This window comes from Ziziphus jujuba, chromosome 9, assembly GCF_031755915.1.
Source record: "Ziziphus jujuba cultivar Dongzao chromosome 9, ASM3175591v1".
Lineage (NCBI taxonomy): Eukaryota > Viridiplantae > Streptophyta > Magnoliopsida > Rosales > Rhamnaceae > Ziziphus > Ziziphus jujuba.
The window spans coordinates 9,558,494-9,584,174 of record NC_083387.1 but is presented as its reverse complement, the minus strand read 5'-3'; the positions used below and the strand labels follow the sequence as shown (position 1 = coordinate 9,584,174).

Genomic DNA, 25,681 nt, shown 5'->3' with positions numbered 1-25,681 from the left:
AAAGTTTATGAAAAGCCCGTATAGTAATAGATGGTGCTGAGTCCATCTAATTTTTTCAATGTACGTAAAAAGCATGTTTTGTTATAGTTGAAAACTTTTTTACATTGAAAAGCATCATAAATAGAAATTGTGTTTTATTTTCCAATGTAAAAATTGTTTTTAAATTTAGGAATAGTATTGTTTGATTAAATTTGCAATCTTAGAAAAATAATAATAAAAAAAAAAATCATCCATCACAGATAATTCTTCTAAAAATATTTATACACAAAATAGACTATGTCAATGGTAGTGAATCAAAATCAAATTTGACAGATGCATAAAAATGAAATTATGGACAAAGAAAATGAAAACAATGAAGCAAAATATAATTGTCTTGCATTAACAAAAAGAAAGAAAACTTTCTTTCTGCAAAAAACAAACACACTGTCAAACATGCATTAAATCCCCAGACCTGGCTTAAATTTTATCAGCATTATATTTGGCATACAAGCACACACATATATAGTAGTAGTGGTAGGAAATGAACTATCATACTAAGCAGCAGGTGCTGGAACCCATGAGTTTATCAGCTGGGAAGAAGTGGCACACAGGGGAAGTCCCCGGTATAATCCTAAGCACGCGAAACGATGCATGATTTGGGCTCCACTGCGAGGTATCCATGGGCAAACGGCAACAGCTTCTACCCTCTCTCCATCATCACCACCCAATGAAATTCTGTACACCTTGTTCTCACTCTTTTGGCTGTGGCAATAGAATACAGCATAAGTATAAAGCATGGAATGGCATGCTACCATCTCAGATGCCAAATTCTCTTTGGGAACTTGCAAGATTGTGTAATTCTGGAATCTGATGTTTGAATTGCCGTGATAGGTAGTTGCTACCAAATTGAAATCTGAATTCAATCCGAAGACACTACGGGCAAAATCAAGCATGGATTCTAAGGAAGTAACACATAACTTGGTCTCTCCTTTAATGGGTTCAATCTCACATTGCCTTAGTGTGTCTTCTATGGCTTTGGCTTGGGGAGAATTTTGGGAGAAAGAAAAGAATTGGAGAAGATTAGGAAGTTCTTTCAGCGAGAAAGGAATGGAATCGGCTTCCTCTCTTGGCAAAAAGTGAGGAGAAGTTGAAGGATTTGTCCTGCGGAAATAAACAGGTAATATTTTACCTACCATCAGTTCCTCCATGGTGAAGAAAAGCATATGGGATGGTCCATGAGAATGAACATGCTCTGTTTTTGTTCCATGATGATCATCGCCGTTTTGCTCAGCATCAAACTTCTCAAGTTGAAGATCATCTGCCTTCTTGTGGCCGTTGATTTTGTCTTCGATTACTTCAATATTAATGCTGGGAAGCTGTATGATTTTGTTTTCATTTTGGGTATGGAATTTCAAACTCTGCCTAGATTCACTACCATGATCACCCTGCAAAATATGTAAACCTTAATGTTAACAATTAAAACATTGATAGAAACGGAAAAAGAATAAAAAATTTAAATAATAAAAAAAATTAAAAAAAAAAAAAAAAACCTGAATTTGTCTATGCTTGTCAATGCTAATTATAGTCGAATTTCAAATCCTGCTTCTTCTTTCTTGTGTGTATAATATCACAAATATGAATTTAAAAGCTATAAATAACAAATTAAAAATCTGTAAATACAATTTTTTGTGCTCAATTAAAAGGCATGAAGAAGAATGAAAACGACATATAGTTTATACCATGAGAAGCATCAGATAAAATAAGACACTAGAAGAAGCAGTGCTAAACCCATCTCTGTTCCCTTAACAGAAATCCTTCTAATCCTGCTCATTTTCCAATCAAGTGCATAAACTATCCAAAGGTATATCAGTTTACAAGCACAGGGAAATTAAATTTTATGAAAAATTTATAAGTAATTCAATCAAATTTTGCAAAGGTACGTATAAATTTTTACCATCACAAAAATTAATAAATAACTAAAAGGAAAAGTATTTTCTGATTGACTATATCCCTTTTTTTGGTGAAAATTAATCATATCCCTTTGTCTTTGTGAACAAAAGTCTGCCTGATTTTGATATTTCCTGTAGCAAATGCATTTTTAACTAAGCAGTAGGGACAACACCCCAACATGTTTGCCACACTGACTACAAGCCTCGTGTAATTGTGTCATCCATCATGTGTTTTTGTTTCCAAATAAAAATAATAATAATAATTTGAACAACGTCATAGCTTTAGTCATATCCTGTTTTTGGTTCTTCTCTTTGTTATATATATTATATTTTATTTTGTTTTGTTTTTGTTTTCTGAATGAACAATTGGCTCTTCTAATTAGACATATATGTGGTGATCAATTAATTGCTTTAAATATTAATTCTATATTAGATCACTTTGAGAAGTGTTAAAATTAGTGAAAATTTGATTTTTTAAGAAAAATAAAATTTATATGTTAGGATAGCTTTTAGAATAAAAAAATTGTAACTTCCAAAGAAAATTAAATCTCATGATATGGAAAAATATGGTGAAAAATGAATTCTTAAAAAAGTATATTATTTTTTAAATTTTATGGAAAACTAATGTTATGTATTTTATTAAAACTCAATTTTATCTTCACTTTTTAAAATAGAATTTAATTAATTACTGTAAGTTTTAAATATCTTTGTACAAACCAAACATTTGGAAAAATAATTTATAAGAAATTGAATCTAGAAAAAATTGTTTCTTTGTAAACTAATTTTCAGAAATTAGTTTCTTCGAAAAATTTTATATTTTCCAAACAAGGCCTAAAGGGAAAAATTTTACTTCAGCAATATACCTATCTTTATTTATTTATTTGTTTATTTATTTTGAATGAAAGATGAATTCAACAAAAATAAAAGTTCATAAATTAATAGTGTTATGAGTAGTATTTTTTTTCTTTTAATGAAGATATGGAAATTCGAATTTGACATCATCATTTCAAATAAAAACAGCTTGTTCCAGGTTAAAAAGTGGGAAAACTTGAAATTGGAGCAAAGTTAAAATGGACTAAAGACTATATATTGTTACTTATCGTATCAAAATTTTTTCACCCAAATACGATATGTTAAATTTTTGTATTAAAATATATAAATCTAAACTAAATTGTTTGTTAAAATATTATGGTATTTGTTAACAACTCATTAAGCTCAACTATAAATTGTATCTTTAAATAAAAATAATCAATACAAAATTATATTTAATTAATAGTTAGTAGTATTAAAAACTAATTATATTTACAAAATTAAATATTAAATAGATGTATTAAAATAAATATAATTTTAAATCTAAACTTTTTAATGCAATTCAAAAATTAAAAATAATAATCATAACATTAATTATGATGTATTAATTAACTACGGCAAAATAAGCGAGCAGGTTCCATTATTTGAGTTGGAGAGATGAGTTACACATATACATACATATATATATATAATGAAATTCTATTGTGCTGATGTTCGTATTTTGTGATAGTATAGATCTCGTAACAACGATGGCTTTTTAATAAACATCATTTTTGTATATAGTATTGACAATGATTTTGAAAAAACTATTATCTTTGTATATAATATTTACGACTGTTTTTTAAAAAACCATCGTTTTTAAAGAGGTCCATACTATAACAAAATACAGACGTCGACACCATAAAAGACCTCTATATATATATACATATAGATTCATCCAATATATATATATATAGAGAGAGAGAGAGAGAGAGAGAGTCAAGCTCCCATCAATTTGATAATTTTCACTTGAATCTTCTTTTATTAATTTTTGAATCATATTAAAAGTTAGAATTGAAAATTCAAAAAGCGGTCAAACATGGATTTAATAACATACTAAATTTCTAATTAGAAAAAATAAATCATATCAAAACCTGTGATTAATAAATATACAACAATACTGTAATTAATAAAATATTTATCAAATTTATTTAGGTGATCTAATAACATTTAATTGATGTATATTTTTAATTTATTTTTCGTATTTATAAAACATAAACATATCAATTAAAAATATTTTAACATATATTATATAATAAAAAAAAATTTCAATATTTTATAATATATAATATTATTAATAAATATAATTTTAAATATAAATTTTTAATATAATTTAAAAGCTGAAAAAACAAAAAAAGTATATTACTAAAGTGTATTATATTTTTTGGCCTTAATGCAAAGGTAAGTATAATTTATTAGTTTAATTTAAATTATTTTATTAAATCAAGAATCCATCGTGTGGACACCATCTGATAAAATAAACCAAATCAAATCAATATCATAAAATTTGCGTCAACAAAATCAATCAGATAGAAAATAGGACCTATTGGCCGTTCCTATCAAAATTGAATATTTACAATATTACTTGGAAAATGATCTGAACACTCAAGTCTTATCATATTCCTCCACCAAAAAAAAAAAAAAAAAGTCTTATCATATTCAATTTTTAAAGAGCTTTATGTTTTTATTTTTTTGGCGTATCACCAATTATTGCATAATTTAATATAATATATTTTGGCGTATTAGCCATAATTGCATGACATTGATACTATTTTATAGTATCATTTAGAATTGACTAATGCATTATGACCCACGTGATTCAACAGAGTATGTTGTTTCATGTATCCCATAATCGCTTCATATTATTATTTTCTTCTACAAATAAGAGGAGTTTGACATCATTCCATCCACGAATATTTTTGAAACTAGGAAAATATTAAAGATTTGGATACCTCGTTTGGTTAGTCATGAAATCTGCCAGTGCCATCCTAGTTCTCCTTTCACTACTTTTGGTAAGCTGAGCATTCATTTCAGATCGTGTATATTCTTTTACCATAGTTTGGTTTTTGTTTATATTTTTTTAAAATCATTGAGACGGAGGTTGGAACTATTAATTGTATGCATGAGAAAACAATATGTTTTGCCGTTGATATGTCCTAAAAAAATCCTCTTACATTGTTATTCCTCGTAATCGGATCCAATAATTTAACATGATTATATCTTTTTTATTTAGTTACACACACACACACACACACACACACACACATATATATATATATATATATATACACTGCCTTTTGATATAATTATATTTTATTACTATATATACTTATAACAGTCTTATTATTATGATGGACAATTGGATGTCTAATGCCAGATATAATCAGACGGTAATCACACACTAAAAGTTGAGATGACATCACCATCCTATATAGATAGCAATATATGTATATGTACTCTGTATGAATAACATTCTCTTTTGCTGTGCAGTATTTCAATACTATAGAATCACGAAAAGATCCGGCTGAGTACTGGAGAAGTGTGATGAAAAAGCAACCAATGCCAGAGGCAATTCATGGGCTTGTTCAATCAGATTCTACGACACTAGTACCAAAACGGCAAGATTTCAATGAGAAAACCGATTGCCATGAAAAAGTGAAATCTTTTGCTGATAACTTTGAATCCAGACCCAACATCTCAGCTAAACATGACGACAATACTAAAACTTTTTCTGATAACTTCGAACCAACAACCAACAACTCGGCTTACCATGAGGATGAAACTAAAAGTAAAGATGATCAAAATGTTGGTACAAAAGAAGCTAAACCTGCATTTGCTGAAGATTTCGAGCCAAGGCCTAACCTTTCTGTTTACAATGAGTAGGCTGTGAAAGTAAAGGATCATAAACCAGTGTGTGTTTCAAGGTATTATTGTCGTATGTGATATATGTGTCTATGTGATATGCATGTTTGAATTCCGGTATTTTCAAAGAAAATGTGTGCTTTTAAGTGTAATTATCAATGTCCCTGAGAAGACAATTAAAATGACCACCTCTTCAATGGTGAGAGAACCTCGGTTATATGCAGCCCGATGGTAAAATTTAACCAAAAAAAAAAAAAATTGTGTAATGATTGATGATCAATAAAGATTAAGTTAGATGTGTTGTTTTTGTGTTTTTGTGTTTTTGTGTTTTTGTGTTTTTGTGTTTTTTTTTTTTTTCCTTGTAAAGCTTCTTAATTTTTTTTAATTAAGATGGAACATATAATTTAAACCTTGTAGTTTTAATTTTTAATAATTAATTTAGGCTTTATAGTTTTAAAATTTTACATTTTGATTCCTTTAAATCATTATTAATTTTGAATTGTCAAAAAATCTACTTAGATCACAATGTAATAAATTAAAACTTAGATAATCTAAATTATAAACTTTTAAAGTTGAAGATCGAAAAATGTAACTTCCTCAACTAAGGGGGTGCTAAAGTCTAGCTAACCCTAAAAGCTTATTGATAACTATACTTTTTCTGGATTTAAAGGTATTAAATCATTGCTTGCAAAATTAATAATAATAATAATAATAAATTATCATTGATATTATGGAATCTTTAATAGTTATACTAGATAACTATTAAAAATTCGGCTATATTCTCCCATAATCTAAAGTGAAATAATGAACCAAATGAAAAGTTCATATTAGTTAAATTAAAATTAGTGGTAAGAATTAATAAATTATCTAACCAATGAATCATCAGGTTCTTTCACTTGATAGTTTGAGGTGCCAGCCCCAAGCTAAGCAAATTCTTAGGGATAAAAAAGGAAAATAAAATCTCAGCCAAAAAAAAATAAATGAAAAAAAATCCTCCACATTCCAATCTTTTTTTTTTTTTTTTTCAAGCCCTCCACAATCCAGTCTTCATGAGACAATTATCGTGCTAACACAACCTACAGCTAAAGGTGGCAATCTAGGTCATGACACAGTAATACGACTCAAAAACGATATGGAATAAATGGGTTTGAGTTTATCATAAATGAGTTCAGATCATAATCGGATCAACCCGTTTAACATGATTATTAATCATGTCATTTTCGGGTTGACCCGTTTAACTCAAAATTGATCCGTTATGATCCATTTATTAAACATGTCAATTTCAACCCGACACGATTATATACCTATTATAACCCATTTAAATTTAATTTTAAATTATAATTTTATCCATAATATAATATTTAATAACTAAAAAACTTTATAAAAACAATTTTCTATTATTAATTTTAAAGACAAAAAATAAATTTTTAATAAAACAAAAATAAATAAGTTAATTTTCGGATTAATAGGTTAATTTTTAGGTTAATAGGTTAATAAATCAACACGACTCGTTAAAGTAATCGTATTAAACGGATCGTGTTGTATTGACCTGTATATAAATACATCGGATTAGTATTTTAGGGGATACAGATTTTCTGTCTCCAAAATTTTGTCCCCAATCATGTCCCACTAATAAAAAATTGACACCTCATTTAAAATACTATCATATATTTTCTTCTATTTTCACGTCATTCACCGTTAAGTTATACCAACGGAAGCTTTTTTATGGGTGCAAAACTCCAATTGGGCCCACTTTATTAAAATTTAAAAATAAAGTCCTCTACCATTTTTTTTCTTTTCGTTTCTGTTCTTTTTTTTTTTTTTAATTATTGTGCCATTCTTGCCGTTCTTCTCCCCTTCAACTATAACTTGTATATTTTTTAATTATTATTATACCAATCGAATCCCACTCATTAAAGTTTCAAAAAAGCCCTAAATTATTTTTTTTTCTGATTTTTTTATTTTTATTTTTTGTGCAATCCTCTGCCAGTCTTCACTCTAACTATTATATTTTTTTAATTATTTTTTTTTCTACCGTGCAGCAGCAGCAGCCATTAAGGCTTCTTTCTCTATTTTTCTTTCTACCAAGCACTGCAGCAATTTCTTTCCGTTATGTTATATATAAAAAAACATCAATTTACAATTTTAACAAAACACATCTATCATCGAATATAAAAGAATAATTTATTCATCAAAAAAACAAAACATATATATATATATAAAAGAATATTATTTTTAACTCTAAAGAAATGTAATAAATGTTTCTAAAGTGCATTAAATAGTAAAAACAAATGATATAAAACTTATTCTCAATAGTAAAAACAAATAATATAAAACTTATTTTCAATGTTTCTATATCCTTGGGTCAAACTTCTATATATTCTTGTTATTATCAATGATATAATTGTCATTGAATCCGAAACATTGGTGTTCTTGGGGGATTGCATGCACCTACAAAATGACACACAAATACATGTCATTTCCTATAAAAATAATGCAAACTTTAGAATAAAAAATAAAAATTTATATATATATATTTGATAATCTTTTGAAATACCTGTTCTAATAAATTCAACATACTTGTATTCTGAATCAAATTTGTTGAAGCAACATGACTACGAACCTAGTATATATAATATTTTAATATATATAAAAAACAAGAAAATAAAATAATATTAATAATTTTTACCATAAAAAAAATAAAGCATGAACCACAAAGATGAAATGTAATTAAAAATATAGTATTACTTGATCACCATGGTATCCAGGCACAATGTTGAATGGCAAGTTTAATAGATCTTGACTATTAAAATTAGAAGAAACCTGCAAGCGAAAATATATGCAAATATATTAAATATTAATATAAATAACGCAGATAAAATTTTGGTTAATAATAATTATAACTGCATTGAATGGAATATTGAAATAACTAAGTTTGTTGAATTGAACGTGAATTCTTACATCATTATGTGCTATTCCACTAGCATGTGACTGTTGCTGAGATGGCTCTCCAAGTGCAACATTTTTCTTCTTTCGCACCCTTTCAAGAGCATTTCTTGACCTTGTAGATTTTCCACGTACTCTTTTCTTATTTTTAATTCCTTTAATCTTCTCACTAGCACTTGGTACGGTTGTAGTCTCTACGATTTTAGAAATGGATTTTCCAATATTATTGTCTTTTAAATATGCATCCACATCTTCTAAAATCTTAGCAAGAGCAGTTCTTGCAATTTTATATGTTTCTTCTGTTTCTGCTGCCTTCATTGCCACTTGAGTTTGCAATCTACACAGATCCTTATAACGTCTTGCCAAACTTACTTTAGGGTCTTCATTTATATTATTTGCAAATACAAATTCAGAATTTCCTAACTTTGCAGATTTTGTCCATCGTTTCAATATATATTGTATAGGAATTTTCTTTATATCCTTTGAAGAAAGAACTTTAAGAGCATGGGAGCACAAAATTCCTATAAACTCAAACTTTCTACAACTGCAAATCACTGTGTTATCAAAAAAATCATATCTAACAGTATGCTGAAATTGTTTTTTATGATTGGTAACTTTGTACTCTGTCACTGTCCCAATATGATCAAATATTTGCATAGCACAATCATAAACCTTACATAACTCATCTTGGAACACCTTGAATACAGTTGGGGTGTAAATACTTGCTGCATCTTTTAGAATTTCAACTGGAAATGATAACGATGGAGTACTTTGAGTCGCTTTGAAATCAGCCTTTAGTTCTTCATAACGACGATCTTCAATTAACCTCTGAAAATGTTCAAAGAACCTTAATAAATTATGTTGATAGCTGACATAATTTTTAATCACATTATTCATACTCTCACTCCGTTGAGTAGTAGTCATATCTGCACAAAAAGTCTCTCTGCCATAACCAATGCCCATTTCTTTCTCAAATCAAACATTCGTATAAGCCAATCATTATCTTTAAGATCATATTTCTCAAGCATTGCATTCCAAGCTAGAAAAAATTCTTGTTCTTCTTCATAATCATATATGCAGCTACGAAAATCTTTGGCAAATTCTCGAAATTTGGCAAAAACTCCACTAAGATTATTTGCTGCATTTTGATACAAGTGCCATATACACAACCGATGACATGTTTCTGGCCACTAAGAAGTTAATGCTTTTGTCATTGCTGGATCTTGGTCAATAAGAATAGTTTTTGGTTTTTTACCTGACATTGCTTTTACAAAAATATCAAACAACCAGATAAATGTTTCAGCACTTTCATCGTATAATAATGCAGCTCCAAATATGGTAGTTTGCTTATGGTGGTTCACCCCTACAAACATAGCAAAAGGTCGACCACTTTGATTTTTCCTATAAGTTGTATCAAAGCTAACTACATCACCAAAATGAGAGAACGCAATCATCATTTTGCATCTGCCCAAAAAATATTACTTATCAAATCATCTTGATCCACTTGTATTGCATAAAAAAAGTAAGGATCTTTCAATTGCATAGATTGTAAGTATTCCAAAACACCACCTGTCTCTCCTACCTTCATTTGAATTGTTCTTTTCGTTTTCAAGTAATTCTTATAATCATCACAAATAAATCCAAGATTTTCATATCCACCTACTCGCTTAGCCATTAACTCCAAACTTGATTTAGGAGCAATTCCTGAACTATCAGCTATATCTATTTCAGCTGCTTGGACAAAAGTTAACTTCCGCTGAGACCTATGCAAATGACTTTTACTGGGAGTTGATATCACATGTGTATGTTGGGCAATGAAATCAGTAATACGATATTTACCAGTCTAATCCAAATTTATTTTCATTCTAACAACCAAATCTTGTTTCAGCATGATGAGATTTAACATTAATATTTCGTTTATCCTTTTCCCAAAAGCCTTCACAACAACAACAAAAAGTTATATTTTTCATCTTTCCACTTTGATCTTTATGTCCCTTACTCCTTCGAATGCCAAAACCAACCTTGTAAGCATAAGCATTATAAAAGTTATAAGCTTCATCTTCACTTTTAAATTCTATTCCAATTTTTGGTATTATTTCATCCAAAATTTTAGAATGAATCGCTTCTATTTGTTCTTGACTAGTTATGTTTCCTTCATCTTTTTTATCTTCATCTTCCAATGACATATTAATATCTTTACCCACATAACTATCATTATCCATGATCTTCAGCACTATAATTAAATATCATAAAGAAAAAAATTAGAATCAAAAAAATTAAAAATAACGGTATAAATAGATATATATATATATATATATATATGACAAGCTTAATCATATTAAAAGAAAATATAATATCAAAGCAAAATAAAAAAAGAATAATATTTTAAAGCCTGGAATATTTTAATTTATTATAGAATATTAGAATATAGCAAGAATGCAATATCATATTTTAAACCCTCTTATGGATGCATTACCATACGAAACACATAAATGAAAAAGATATGTGATTAAATTTTATATGTTTTTTCTATTTTTTAGATTAAATATTATATAAATAAAATTGAAATCAATATTGAATATAATAATTACATAAATTTACTCAAGCAAATAATCAAGAATGTTGATATAGAAAGTAATAATCACTTATCGAAAACTACCGATGAAGTTTCTAATTTATAAAAAAGAATGTACCTGTTTTTTTTTTTTTTCCGAGAATGATAGGTACGATTTGATGGTTGCTGCAGTGCCTCACGACAGAAAAAACTAGAGAAAGAAATTGGTGCAGTGCCTGGTAGAAAGAAAAATAGAGAAAGAAGCCTTAATGGCTGTTGTTGCTGCACGGTAGAAAAAAATAATAGTAATTAAAAAAAGTATAACAGCTATGGGATCAAAGAGTGAAGACTGGCAGGGGTTTGCACAAGAAATAAAAAAATAATAATAAGAAAAAAGGAAGAATAATTTAGGGTTTTTTTGAAACTTTAATGAGTGGGATCCGATTGGTATAATAATAATTAAAAAATATACAAGTTACAATTGAAGGGGAGAAGAACGGCAAGAATGGCACAAGAAACCAAAAAAAAAAAAAAGAACAGAAACGAAAAGAAAAAGAATCATAAAAAACTTTGTTTTTAAATTTTAATAAAGTGAATCCAGTTGGAGTTTTGCAGCCACAAGAAAGCTTCCGTTAGTATAATTTAACAGTAAATGATGTGAAAACAGAAGAAAATATATGATGGTATTTTGGATGAGATGTCAATTTTTTATTAATGGGACAGGATTAGGGACAGAATTTTGGAGACAGAATATCTGTATCCTATTTTAAGTACCTGACACGACTAATAAATGGATCGTGTTCAGATTAGACATTTTTGACACGATTATTATATGGGTTGACACGAACACGAATTGCCATGTCTACCTACAGCTGTTTACTTTGCATTGGTGTAAAAATTAATTAATTAAAATAAGAATTGATCTACTCTCATTAGCTGGACTACTTTGGCACCATGCAGTTATATGCATAAGCAAAAAAGGCAATTCCCATGTTTTTTTTTTTTTTTTTTTTTTTTTTTTTTGGGGGCACATATCCAAAAATTGCATGACGATTTACATGATTTCAATAAATGGATAGTCTCTTGGCCCGCATTTCATCATTCTTAATTGAATAAAAATGTCATGCATATACTTATCTCTCGAATGAATTTGTAAATATTATTTAAATTTAAATCTAAAAAATCTAGATATAATTGTTGTCATTGCTATACTTTCAGTACTCCAATTACCTGTATTACGCCCAAAAACAAAAACAAAAAAAAAAAAAAAACCTCCAATGATGTGTACATGGTCAATGTTGGAGCCTCCAATTAGCTGATATTATTGAAAAAAAATTTAAAAATATAATTAAAATATAGCATGCATTTTATAAAGTCAGATATATAGGATCAGCTTTCTTTAAAATAATTTTTACAAATTCTTTTTCACAATTAGATTCACGTTAAATTGATTTAGACTTTCTTTATAAATTATTATACTATTTCAAAAGTTAAAATTTAAAATCATGTTTATTGTTTAATGAATTTTTAAAATGTTTGCTTTCCTTAAAATTAGATTTTATTATATTATTAAATTCATATTATACAATTAATTAATTTTTAAATTTTGCAATTAAAGCTAATCCATGATGTGTTTTTGTTTCCAAATTAAAAATAATAATAATAATAATAATAATTTGAACAACGTTCATAGCTTTCATCATATCGTGTTTTTGGTTCTCACACACACACACACACACACACACACACACATATATATATATATATATATGGAGATCAATTAATTGCTTCAAAGACTAATTCCATGTTAGTCCCATTTGGAAAGTGTTATAATTACTGAAAATTTGATATTAAAAAAAATGAAATATTTATGTATTTGGATAGTTTTTAGAATGAAGAAATTGTAGATTTCAGAAGAAACTAAATTGCACAATGTGGAAAAATTAAGGTGGAAAATAAATCTTCCAAATAATATGTCATTATAAAAATTTTATGGGAAACTAATTTTATGTATTTTATTAAAACATTATTTTATCTTCAATTTTTAAAATATAAATTAATTAATTACTTGTCAATTTTAAATATTCTTATTTTAAAAAAAAAACATTTTGAAATATAATTCATAAAAAATTGAATCCCAATAAATTAATTTTTTATAATTTAATTTTTGAGAATTAGTTTCTTTCAAACTTTCATACTTTCCAAATAGGATTTTAAGGGAAAAAATTTACTTCAATCGTTGAAAATATGCAAGTTGTTGTTCAACGCTTGATTTATCCATTGGTATGAGGGTCCTTTTAAATTAATTTGTCCATTCGATAGCTTGTGTTCCATCTATATCTTTTTCTTATTGTTATTTTACTGTCGTCACCTAGTATTTTTATCTTATAAGTAGCAGGTCATTTGTGACACTCCATGCATATTGGAAACAGATATCATAGAATTTATTCGGTATAGCAATTGTAGCCATGAAATCTTCTTGTGCCATCTTAGTTCTCCTTTCCCTTGTTTTGGTAAGCATTATTTGTATCCTCCTCTTCATTGTCATTCATTTTAATAGAGTTTGGTGGAAAAAAAAAAGTTTTATGGGTCCAAAATTTCTAAGATGCGTTGAAATGAGATTTCATTGTCATGAACTTGGATTTTTTTGTTTTTTAATATTTAAAGGGATTCAAACTCGTCTAGAAAAAACAATAAACTTTGTCATTAAATTTTGTGCGAGAGGAAAGGGGATTGTAGCCATTAACTCTAATAAAGCCTTCTAACCACATTTCCCTAGTGGGTTAGGTGCTAGGTTATGGCTCCACTGCCTTTTTATTTTTTTATTATTTATTTTTATTGATTTATTTATTTTGATGACTTATGGTTCAATTGGCTTGGAAAAGCCTTTTTGGGTCTCACGTAGAGAGGCCCTCTTATGAGGGAATAATCTATGGTATGCCCCTTGAGGCTCATTCAATAAATCGGATATGTTAATCATATCCAGACTGACTCTTTTCTTTTTCTTTCTTTTCTTTCTTCATTCATTAAAAAATAAAATAAAATAAAACTCTTTTTTCATTTCAATAAATAAATAAAAATAACATTTTTTTTCTCGTTTATAAAATCAAAGTTGTCAGTTTTAGCTCTTGATATGGTTAAAAATTGACTCTTGTTGATTTAAGTCCAGTATCATGTTTCTCGTTCTTAAGTTTAATTAAAGCTTGAAAATGATCCCAAATAAAAGCTTAAAAGAAAAAAAAAAAAAAAAAAGGTTTATTAATGTGACATTCTAGACTGCCCGCATGTACATATTGTCCGCTTTGCACCTAAAGAATCTTCTTACAACCCAGCCCGCACGGGTTTAAAATGCGTCTACAAGGGAAAGGTATCCACACACTTATAAGTCATGCTCCGTTCCCCTTTTCAACTGATGTGGGACTTCACAATGAACGGAATTTATTATCTTTTATTTGCAAATTATTAATTAAATATTTTCTAGATTTTTGGGGCATAAAATGTTGGATTTTGCGAATATGTTTTAAAAAGAAAACTTTTCCAACTGAGTGAGTTGTGAGAATTTTGAAGGAAAATATTATTTTTAACTACCTATTATTTATTTACTTATTTCTTATTAATCAATTAGCTAAGTTATTTACCCTTTTATTTTTTATTATTGTATAGTAGATTGGGTTACTCACTGAGATGATTAGCATCTTATATTTTTAAATTTCGTTCCCTTAGGCCCAGGTTAGTCGACGTTGATCGTCCGGGGGCGAGCTCAACGTCTTGGTTTGTTGCCAAAAGTCCAAGAGGCTTTTCCTTTCCTTTCTATCTTGTATTATTTTCTTTTTATCTTGTATTGTATTAAATTTCATATTCAATTGTAGTGAATAACACTCTGTACACTATTTGGACGTTTATTTATTTAATTGTGCACTGGTTCCATGTTAATTTTTGAAGTGCTGAAATTTGTGGTAATATATTTTAGTAAGATGGGAGGAATAAGGTGGTGTAATAGAAGTGTATTTTCAATGCAGGGAAATTGTGGTAAGTCCAACCCTTAAGGGAGGTTCTGCTGGATTTTCCATTATAAGGTCCAGTAAAGTTTCCCTGGATCAGAATTTGTCTGGGTTCCTGTGAGGAATCTTGGACAGGTCCTAACAATTAAGTTATATTACATGTATTTCTCACAGCTTCCTTTTCCTCTCTTAGTTGCATCATATAGTTTGCTAGTACGATTGAGTCAAGAATTGAACCAGGAGCATACTAGAGAATTGTGATGAAAGATCAGCCTATGCCAAAGGCAATTCACAAGCTTATTCCTTCATATTCAGTAGCAGAGCATTCCAATGAGGAATCCAACTGCAATGAAGAAGAAGAACTCTTTTGGTGAGAACTCTAGATCCACACTTATACCACAATAATTTACAATGATCATGCTAAAACAGGAAAATCTTCTATCAAGCATTTCGAGGCCACGTCGGATGTCACAGTTATTTGCAATGATGATGTTAAATTAACAAAATCTTCTTCTGTGAAGAACTTTGACAGCTATTCTAATGCCACAATCATTTACAATGATGCTAGACCAGCAAAATCCTCAGTTAAGGGTTTTGAGGCTGCCCCTGATGCCACAATTATTTACAATGGTGCTAAACCAGCACTATCTTCTGCTAAGAGTTTTAAGGCTGTCCCTGATGCCACAATTATTTACAATGGCACTAAACCAGTAAAATCCTATGGTGAGAGTTTTGAGGCTGCCACTAATGTGACAATTATTTATAATGATGCTAAACCCGCACTATCCTCTTATGAGAGTTATGAGGCTACCCCTATTGTCACAATTATTTACAATGGAGCTAAACCAGCAAAATTCTCTGCTGAAAGTTTTGATGCTTCCCCGGATACCACAACTATTGACAATGGTGCTAAACCAGCAAAATCCTCTATCGAGAGTTTTGAGGCTACCCCTGATGCCACTATTATTTACAATGATCCTAAACCAGCACAATCCTCTGAGGCTGTGAGGCTGCCCTTGATGTTACAATTATTTATAATGATGCTAAACCAATTAAATCCACCGTCAAGTACTTTGAGACCATCCCTGATATAACAGCTCAATCCATCCGCATGTGATATTGTCCGTTTTAGGCCCCATCTGCACGATTTTAAAGGCCTGACAAGGGAAAGATATCCACAACCTTATAAGGCATGCTTCGTTACCCTTTTCAACCAATGTGGGATCTCACAATCTATCCCCCTTGGGGTCCAGCGTCCTCGCTGGCACACCAATCCGGGTACAGGCTCTGATACTAACTGTAACAGCCCAGTCCACCTACATGTGATATTGTCCGCTTTGGATCCTGCCCGCACAATTTAAAAGGCCTCACAAGGGAAAGGTATCCACAATCTTATGAGGCATGTTTTGTTCCCCTTTCCAATTGATGTGGGATGTCACACCTGATGCCACAATTATTTACAATGGTGCTAAGCTAACAGAATCCACCGTTCAAGACTTCGAAGGCACATCTAACGCCACAATTGTTTACCATAATGATTTAGGACTAGCAGAATCCTTTGTTAAGGACTTCAAGACCGCACCTGATGTCACAGCAACTACCGTGGTGGTGTTGGTTCCTTATAAACAAAAGAAGCCATCTACAAAGCCAAGGCCAAAGAATCCTGTTTACGTGGAGTGACAATATTGGATTGCTGTTGTTTAAAAACTATGTTTAAATCAAATTAGGTTTCTATGTATCTGTATGCTTTGGGAATGAAATAAGCTAGCTATAGATGTCATGTAGCATGATTCATTATTGTAAAACATATGCTTTATGTATGTATGCTATGTGTTGTCTAACTAATATTAGTGTGGCTATGTTCATATAAAGGGTTTTTAGATGTTCACGTATTAGAAATGTTTCTTTTATTTGATTTTTTAATTGCTTATATGTTTTTCAAAATATGAGATGTAAGAAAAACTAAAAATATAGAAAGAAATAGTATTTATAAACCAGAAAGATACCAGATATAATTGTTCACACAAATCAAATTCAGTTTTGTAACACCCTGCCCTGAGAAAATGCTTTGGATTTGAATGTTTAACCAAGGTTGATTAGGATTGACCAAGTGGTCCTATTGATTGACTCTTTCCTGTAACAGGAATTTCATAGTCACAATCATACCATGGTGAAGTATTCGTCGACATGAGTTTATAGACTAGTGGTATGCCAAAATTGAGATAAGATTATAGAGTTATAGTCAAAATAATGTGTGGTTTGGACTGATTGGCGAGTCCGAATTTAACTTTTCATTTGTAAGGATTTTGATTTTGACTTATATACCATGTAATACTGCTCATCAATATGAATTTGTAGACTAGCGACACACTTAAGCTCGACTTACGGTTGAAAAGTTATAGGTCTGTAAAATCGTTTTTATCTTTTTCGAGACTAACTTTATCGAATAAAGGGATATTTAAAGAGATCTCTGATAGGTGTCAAGTCCCAAGATTTCTCTTCATGCTGAGTGAGAGAGAAAAAGGGAAAGCATGCATTAAGAATATAAATTGAACTTGGTGATGTTGCTCTGTTGCCCTATCAGTTGAGTGTCGATGTATATATATGCATGCTTTTTCAAATCAAATAAGTTGTATGTTAATATAGCATATGCTGATGCCTCCAAAATTAAAATAAGATATATGTGTGATTATGTAGCATGAAAGTATTGCCACGCAAAGTTCATGGTTGTAAACCATATGGTTTAATTTGGTTTGTGTTTGTGATGTATGTTATATGTTTTTAGTCAAAGTGGAAATTTTAAATATGGTATATGAGTTACATCGTGATATATTTAGGAAATTATGATGGTAATATAGAAAAAATATTTCTCTTTAACAACAAAATAACAAAGATAATTCTCTTAAAATTTTTATATGCAAAATAGACTTTGTTGAAAAATATGCAATGGTGTGTATCAGAATCATTTGAATGATCCACATAAATGAAGTTTATATGTATTGACACAGAAATGAGAAACAAGGAAGCAAAGATACTATTAATTTTCTTGCATAAAACTGCAACCATGGTCCAGAATTAAGGAAATTAAACTAAAACCTTCCAGCCGAGATTTGTTGATTGTCTTAGAAGAAAAACCTTTTTCTTTCTGCACAAACCACACTATCAAACACATTAAAACCATTAATCTGGATTACATATATATTACCACTATATATTTGGCATATAGACACCAATATATATGCAGATGACATAATGTCACTCTATAACGTTACTACATGGAAGCAGCAGGTGCTGAATCCAAACAAAACTATCAGCAGGGAAAAAATGGCAAACAGGGGAAGTTCCAGGCTCAATCCCAAGCACGCAAAACGGGGTATGATCGCTGTTCCACTGCGGGGTATCCATACGGCAAACAGCAACAGCTTCCGCTTTTTCTCCATGCTCACCACCTAATTAAACCTTATACACCTTGTTCTCACTTTTTCTGGCTATGGCAAAAGACAACTGCATAAGGATATGTCAATGAAGGACATGCTACCATCTTGGAAGCTGAAATCTCTTTAGGCAATTCCAAGATTGTATAATTCTGGAAACTGACATTTGAATTGCTCAAAGACTCAGTTGTTACAACACTGAAAGGGGAATCCAATCCCAAAACGCCACGTGTGAAATCAAGCATGGATTCTAAGGAAGTAGCACAGAATTTGGTATCTCCTTTAATGGGTTTGGTCTCATAGTGATTGAGTGTGTCTTCCATGGCTTTGGCTCGGAGAGAATCTGGTGAAAAGGAGAAGAATTGAAGAAGGTTTGGAAGTTGATTCATTGAGAATGGGATTGAATCAATTTCTTCTCTTGGCAAAAAGGGAGGAGAAGTTTAAGGGTTTTTCCTACGAAAATAGACAGGTATTGTTTTGCCTGCAAACAGATCTTTTGTGGTGAAGAAAATCGTTTCTGAAGGGTTCATGTGATTCATATGTGATGATGATGATGATGATGATGATGATGATGATGATGATTGATGAACATGGTCACGATGATCATCCATGTCATGTTGTATACTACCCGGGAGTCCAATCTTGTTGTCTTTATTTCGGGTTTGCAATTCACTCTGCATACTCATCCTCCTAGATGCACCACCATAAGCACACTGCAAAATATATGTTTATATAGTGGACGCGATGTGAGATTGTTTGTGTGTGTGTGTGTGTGTGTGTATATATGTATATAATCTTAAAAATTGAAGTACATACTTTTTAATAGAAATAGAAAGTCTCCAATATTTTTCTGTACCAAGTCAAATTTTTTGTTGAATTGCAAATCATGTGTTTTTCTTTTGTGTATAAATCAAAATCTTGAAAATAATAAACCCCAAACAGAAATCAAATAGATATACTAAATTTTGTTGATTTAAAAGACATGAAGAATGGAATTATATAATTTGGAGTTTATACAATGACAGGGAGTAGATGTAGTGAGAGATTGGAGGAAGCAAGTCCCATCTTTCTTTCCCCAGTTAGAAAATCCTGCTGCTGAAGATCAAGCAAGAAATTCATATGATGCATAGCAAGAAGATTTTTTAAAATTATAAATATTAATCAAGAAAATGGAAAAACCTATTTCTCAAGTAACTTTTTTTTTTTTTAAATTGAATATGATAATATCCCTTCCTAGACAGGGGTTTTTATTTCCCAGCGAAATTATTTTGAAAACGGTCTACTAAATGCGTCATACTGCATTATTCTTCTCCCATGATATTATTTATCCTAAATAAGGGAAAATTGTAAACTACAAATGGAGTTATTAGTAGTTTTTTTTTTTTTTTTTTTATGGGTAAAGAGTTATTAGTGGTTGGACAAATAGAAATTATATTATAATGCCTACCGGACATAAATGCATATCCAATATAGAGAGGAAGATAAAAATAAAGAGGGACAATTGTTTCTAAATATTTATATTTATATTTAGAGAGGGAAAATTACTATAACTGGTGTCTTTATTTTGTCGAAAAATGGAATTTTCTTTGTTTTTTTGTGAATAATGTATATATGCTTCCACTAGAAATAATTATATACATAAAAAAATAGAAAGGAAAAAGGAAAGGATAAAAGTACATAGTAAATCGTTAAAAAGAAATTCCACAAAGCACCGACTGGTGGTAAGTGTCAAACCACTTGTAGAGCTTTTCATATTTGATCTTCATTGTTTCACCTGTTTAGTTTTCACATTGATTTTCACATAGAATCTCGATTAAGAGGCAGATTTTGAGTTAGTTACATGTAAATGAAACTGAGTAGGAATTGAGCCAATGGGGGGGACACTGATCTTTCTTGAAAACAAGTTGCTGAATTATTAATTGTTTTTTCAGGCTTGGTAAGTGAACACACAGCCACAGTCATGTTGGAGTTCAAAAAGCGAGAAGATTTTTGATGGTACGAAATATTTCAATAGAGGCAAGGCAAGGTGGTCTATAACTAGCCCATAACTGATGCTATACTTCTGGTCCACCTTATGGAAAACATGTTTTGTTATAGTTGAAAACTTTTTTACATTGAAAAGCATCACAAATAGAAATTGTGTTTTATTTTCCAATGTAAAAATTGTTTTTAAATTTAGTATTAGTATTGTTTGGTTAAATTTGCAATCTTTTAAAAAAATTAAAAAAAAAAAAAAAATCACCCATCACAGATAATTCTTCTAAAAATGTTTATTACGCAAAATAGACTATGTCAATGGTAGCGAATCAAAATCAAATTTGAAAGATGCATGAAAATGAAATTATGGACACAGAAAATGAAAACAGTGAAGCAAAATATAATTGTCTTGCATTAGCAAAAAGAAAAAAATTCTTTCTTTCTGCACAAAACAAACACACTGTCAAACATGCATTAAATCCCCTGATCTGGCTTCAATTTTATCAGCACTGTATTTGACATACAAGCACACACGTATATAGTAGTAGTGGTAGAAAATGAGCTATCACATTAAGCAGTAGGTGCTGGAATCCATATGAGATTATCAACTGGGAAGAAGTGGCACACAGGGGAAGTCCCCGGCATAATCCTAAGCACGCGAAACGATGCATGATTTGGGCTCCACTGCGAGGTATCCATGTGGCAAACAGCAACAGCTTCTACCCTCTCTCCATTATCGCCACCCAATGAAATTTTATACACCTTGTTCTCACTCTTTTGGCTGTGGCAATAGAATACAGCATAGGGATAAGGCATGGAATGGCATGCTACCATCTTAGATGCCAAAATCTCTTTAGGAACTTCCAAGATTGTGTAATTCTGGATTGTGATGTTTGAATTGCCGTAATAGCTCGTTGTTACCAAATTGAAATCTGAATTCAATCCGAAGACACTCCGGGCAAAATCAAGCATGGATTCGAGGGAAGTAACACATAACTTGGTCTCTCCTTTAATGGGTTCAATCTCACATTGCCTTAGTGTGTCTTCTATGGCTTTGGCTTGGGGAGAGTTTTGGGAGAAAGAAAAGAATTGGAGAAGATTAGGAAGTTCTTTCAGCGAGAAAGGAATGGAATCGGCTTCCTCTCTTGGCAAAAAGTGAGTAGAAGTTGAAGGATTTGTCCTGCGGAAATAAACAGGTAATATTTTACCTACAATCAGATCCTCCATGGTGAAGAAAAGCATTACCGAGGGGTCCATGTGATCCATATGGGATGATGGTCCATGAGAATGAACATGCTCTGTTTTTGTTCCATGATGATCATCACCATCTTGCTTAGCATCAAACTTCACAAGTTGAAGATCATCTACCTTCTTGTGGTTGTTGATTTTGATATTACTGCTGGGGAGCTGGATGATATTGTTTTCATTTTGGGTATGGAATTTCAAACTCTGCCTAGATTCACTACCATGAGCACCCTGCAAAATATGTGAATCTTAGTGTTAACAATTAAAACATTGATAGAACCGGCAAAAAATAAATAATTAATTTAAAAAAAAAAAAAAAGCAACCCTGAATTTGTCTATGCTTGTCAATGCTAATTATAGATGAATTTCAAATCCTGCTTCTTCTTTCTTGTGTGTATAATATCACAAACATTAATTTGAAAGCTATAAATAACAAATTAAGAATCTGTAAATACAAATTTTTTTGCTCGACTAAAGGCATGAAGAAGAATGAAAACAGTATAGTTCATACCATGAGAAGCAGGAGATGAAATAAGAGACTGGAAGAAGCAAGAGCTAAACCCATCTCTGTTCCCTTAATAGAAATCCTTCTCATCCTGTTCATCTTCCAATCAGGTGCATAAACTATCCAAAGGTACATCAGTTTACAAGCACAGGGGAATTAAAGTTTTATAAAAGAAAATACATACATATATATAATTAATTCAATCAAATTTTGCAAAGGTACGTATAAATTTTTACCATCACAAAAATAAATAAATCTGTAAAAGGAAAAGAATTTTCTGATTGATCGTATCCTTTGTGTTTTTTTCTCTCTTTTTTTTTTTTTTTGGTTTTTTTTTGGGGGGGGAATTGACTTTATCCCTTGGTGAGCAAAAGTCTGCTTGATTTTGATATTTCCTGTAGCAAATGCATTTTTAACTAAGCACTAGGGACACCGCCCCCCACATGTTTGCCACACACTGACTACAAGGCTCGTGTAATTGTGTCATCTATCATGTGTTTCTGTTTCCAAATTGAACAACGTCATAGCGTTCGTCATATCGTGTTTTTGGTTCTTGTCTTTATTATTTTTATTTTATTTTATTTTTGTTTTCTGAATGAATAATTGGCTCTTCTTACCTAAACATATACGTGGAGATCAATTAATTGCTTCAAACATTAATTCTATGTTAGTTCCATTTGCAAAGTGTTATAATTAGTGAAAATTTTATATAATTTTTTAAAAAAAAAAATTATGTGCCTGAATGACTTTTAAAATGACAAAATTGTGGATTTCGAAAATTGAATCCCACAATATGTAAAATAGAATGAAAAATGAATTCTTTAAAAAATATATCATTTTAAAATTTCATAGAAAATTAGTTTTATGTATTTTAGTAGAAAATAATTTTATTTTTAATTTTTAAAACATAAATTAATTAATTACTTATAAGTCTTTAATATCTTTTGATAAAAAAAAACATTTTGAAAAATAATTCATAAAAAATTGAATTCTAAAATATTGATTCTTTGTAAATTAATTTTCGAGAATTAGTTTTTTTCAAAATTTTGATACTTTCCAAATAAGATTTTAAGGGAAAATATTTACTTCAATGGTTGACACATGTTTTATTTTTTTATTTTTTTATTATTATTTTTTTTTTTTTGAATGAAAGATGAATTTAACAAAAATAAAAATTCATAAATTAGTAGTGATATAAGTAGAATTTTTTTTAATAAAGATATGGAAATTCAAATTTGACATCATCATTTTAAATAAACATAGCTTGTTCCAAGTTAAAAAGTGGGAAGACGTTGAAATTGGAGCAAAGTTAAATGAACCAAAAGACTAGACAGTATAACTTGCTATGTTTTCATACTTTCATGCGATAATTCATTTCCACACAAGGGGAGAGATATTTTTGACAGATTCAGTGGCATGGCTCTACACCAAAATGACGTGTTATCTATTAAGCTCAATGCCATTAAGGCCCCTCATTTTCATACTTTATTATTTTTTCTTTCTCTCACATTAGCATAAAGAATGATGATGAGGTGTCAAATGGGGAAAGCTTTCGATCAAAAAGGGGGTTGATCTACCATTTTTAGTAGGGTTTAAGAAAGGAAGAAGCTAATTTTTTATAGAAAGAGGAAGAAAAGAGGCACGAATATCAAGAAAGATTTTAGAGAGTGAAGAAGAAGAAGAACTAGAGATAGAAAACTTAGATTGAAGGAGATTAAATCCTTTCAAGATATTGAAGCATCAAGATCTTTCATCTAATTAGTTTTTTGTGTACAATATCTTATTCTCTAAGTTGTATTGGGTTTATTGAATTATTTATTGATGATTATATCTTCCTTTACGGATTTTTCTTTGATTTTAGTTATGATTATTACTATGAACATGTGTTATTAATTTATATATAGGATTTTGATGAAACCATTACTTTGATAATATTTGATTAATTGGTTAGTTTTTTTTTTGTTTTTATCCAATTTTATTGTGTAAATCTTATATTTATTGTTTAATATACTCTTGCATTAGAGAATTTGCCTAAGTATTAGGTAGATTTACTATTTTATACTTGAAAATATTTAATTTAGTGAATTGATTATTAGATTTACACACTTAGATCCTAATTAATATTGGAAAGCTTAATCGGGAATTCGACAGCCACAAAGAGAGAGCTTAAGGTATAAGAACTTAGAAATTTTAAGAAGGAATTTCTAAATTTTATTAAGGACTAATTGATTCTAATTTCACTTTGTAAAAGAGATTAGATTAAATTGAAAACTCACTAGACTAGGAATTGGATAAAAATTGATCTTTTATTAACCTAATAATTAAATATAGGAAGGGTAGGGATAAATGTAACACCTCATCCCGAACAACATCATAATTTTCTTCACATTGACCGAGATTGACCGGGTTTGACCACCATTGACTAAGAGGGGTCAAAATTTGATTTTTTGATCCGGATGGAATTTCTCTTTAACTGAGGTATCGTTGCAAAGTATACATCGATCCGAATCCATAGACTAGTAGCATATTGAAAATGGAGCTACCGTTTGAAAGTTGTGGGCAAAACAAGTTAAGGTCCAAACTGTCCAAGGGGTGCCGAGTTGACTTTTTGTTAGTGAAAAATTGAGTTTTGACTCATGCACGGTTGTGAAGTACTTGTTGATACGAGTTTATAGACTAATAGCACGCCTGAAACGGATATGTGGTTTAAAAGTTATGGATTTACAAACTTTTTTTTAATACTGTATTATTTTAATATTATTATTATATATATATATATATAATTTTTTTTTCTTTTTTTTCCTTTTCCCCCATGTGGAAAAATGCCCCCACGGGCTTCTTCTTCCTTTCTTCTTCTTCTTCCTTCTTCTCCTTCTCTCTTCATTTCTCTTTCCCATCAATCTCTCTCTCTCCTTGCAGCATCTTTTCCGGCCACCGGACGGCCACACGCACTGGTCACCGGTGAATCCCAGCCATCACGAGCTCATCTGCCAAGTTTGGCGGCCGGTCTACCGGTGATGTGCCCAAATCGACGGATGAAGTCGATGGCAGCCCATTTCGATTTTCCTGCGATTTTGCTATTTTCCAGCCAACCCAGCCCAATTTCATAACCTATTCCCCCTATTTTGGACCTCCTGAGCTCGATTTTGAGATCCATTCAGCTCAATTCCCTGCCATTTGGGAGACACGACAAGTTAAAGTTTGGCCGAAAGTTTCTGTCCACTTTCCGGCCACCTCCGGTCGAGTTGAGTCCAACAGAGATCGGTAACATATTCCTCATCCCCTTAGCTTTCCGTTAATACCTTATTTGCGAATTTTGGATACCGTTTGCATTAGCTCTTTCGGGTACCGAGTATTATTTATCCGAATAAAATATTAAT

At 30.4% G+C, this 25,681-nt stretch overlaps 3 protein-coding genes and 2 pseudogenes across 5 annotated transcripts; 1 reads left to right on the top strand and 4 right to left on the bottom strand.

The window, feature by feature from the left end:
• Positions 1-353: 353 nt before the first annotated feature.
• LOC107426853 (BURP domain-containing protein BNM2A-like) lies at positions 354-1,965 on the bottom strand (annotated as a pseudogene).
• A 2,740-nt stretch (positions 1,966-4,705) lies between these two features.
• LOC107426886 (organ-specific protein P4) lies at positions 4,706-5,923 on the top strand. Its single transcript, XM_016037181.4, has 2 exons — positions 4,706-4,789; positions 5,268-5,923. Exons 1-2 carry the CDS (start codon positions 4,745-4,747, stop codon positions 5,658-5,660), a joined length of 438 nt encoding a protein of 145 aa, XP_015892667.2. The 5' UTR covers positions 4,706-4,744; the 3' UTR covers positions 5,661-5,923.
• A 1,747-nt stretch (positions 5,924-7,670) lies between these two features.
• Positions 7,671-10,807, bottom strand: LOC107418116 (protein FAR1-RELATED SEQUENCE 9-like). Its single transcript, XM_060811189.1, has 7 exons — positions 10,607-10,807; positions 10,155-10,428; positions 9,841-10,008; positions 9,539-9,723; positions 8,601-9,413; positions 8,388-8,462; positions 7,671-7,730 (listed from the first exon to the last, which is right to left on the bottom strand). Exons 1-7 carry the CDS (start codon positions 10,805-10,807, stop codon positions 7,671-7,673), a joined length of 1,776 nt encoding a protein of 591 aa, XP_060667172.1.
• A 7,588-nt stretch (positions 10,808-18,395) lies between these two features.
• Positions 18,396-19,185, bottom strand: LOC125424013 (BURP domain-containing protein BNM2A-like; annotated as a pseudogene).
• Positions 19,186-20,931: 1,746 nt separating this feature from the next.
• On the bottom strand, positions 20,932-22,677 carry LOC107407588 (BURP domain-containing protein BNM2A). Of its 3 annotated transcripts, none has more exons than XM_048480160.2 (3): positions 22,538-22,677; positions 22,308-22,400; positions 20,932-22,027 (listed from the first exon to the last, which is right to left on the bottom strand). In XM_048480160.2, exons 1-3 carry the CDS (start codon positions 22,538-22,540, stop codon positions 21,122-21,124), a joined length of 1,002 nt encoding a protein of 333 aa, XP_048336117.2. In that variant the 5' UTR covers positions 22,541-22,677; the 3' UTR covers positions 20,932-21,121. The 3 variants fall into 3 exon arrangements, with proteins under 3 accessions (XP_048336117.2, XP_060676111.1, XP_060676110.1); XM_060820128.1 differs by having other exon boundaries at positions 22,308-22,420; positions 22,538-22,673; XM_060820127.1 differs by having other exon boundaries at positions 22,308-22,647.
• Between the last annotated feature and the right edge of the window lie 3,004 nt (positions 22,678-25,681).

What these genes read in the sequence shown, in the direction of transcription:
- LOC107426886 (XM_016037181.4), top strand. Translation starts at nt 4,745, where the DNA reads ATGAAATCTGCCAGTGCCATCCTAGTTCTCCTTTCACTACTTTTG. An exon ending in TTCTCCTTTCACTACTTTTG is followed by an intron (nt 4,790 to 5,267) that starts GTAAGCTGAGCA and finishes TTTGCTGTGCAG; the next exon opens with TATTTCAATACTATAGAATC.
- LOC107418116 (XM_060811189.1), bottom strand. Translation starts at nt 10,807, where the DNA reads ATGGATAATGATAGTTATGTGGGTAAAGATATTAATATGTCATTGGAA. An exon ending in TTTTGTAAAAGCAATGTCAG is followed by an intron (nt 9,724 to 9,840) that starts GTAAAAAACCAA and finishes ATCAAAATGCAG; the next exon opens with CAAATAATCTTAGTGGAGTT. An exon ending in GTGGAATAGCACATAATGAT is followed by an intron (nt 8,463 to 8,600) that starts GTAAGAATTCAC and finishes TTTCGCTTGCAG; the next exon opens with GTTTCTTCTAATTTTAATAG.
- LOC107407588 (XM_060820127.1), bottom strand. Translation starts at nt 22,436, where the DNA reads ATGTACCTTTGGATAGTTTATGCACCTGATTGGAAGATGAACAGGATG. An exon ending in TTCATCTCCTGCTTCTCATG is followed by an intron (nt 22,028 to 22,307) that starts GTATGAACTATA and finishes CATATTTTGCAG; the next exon opens with GGTGCTCATGGTAGTGAATC.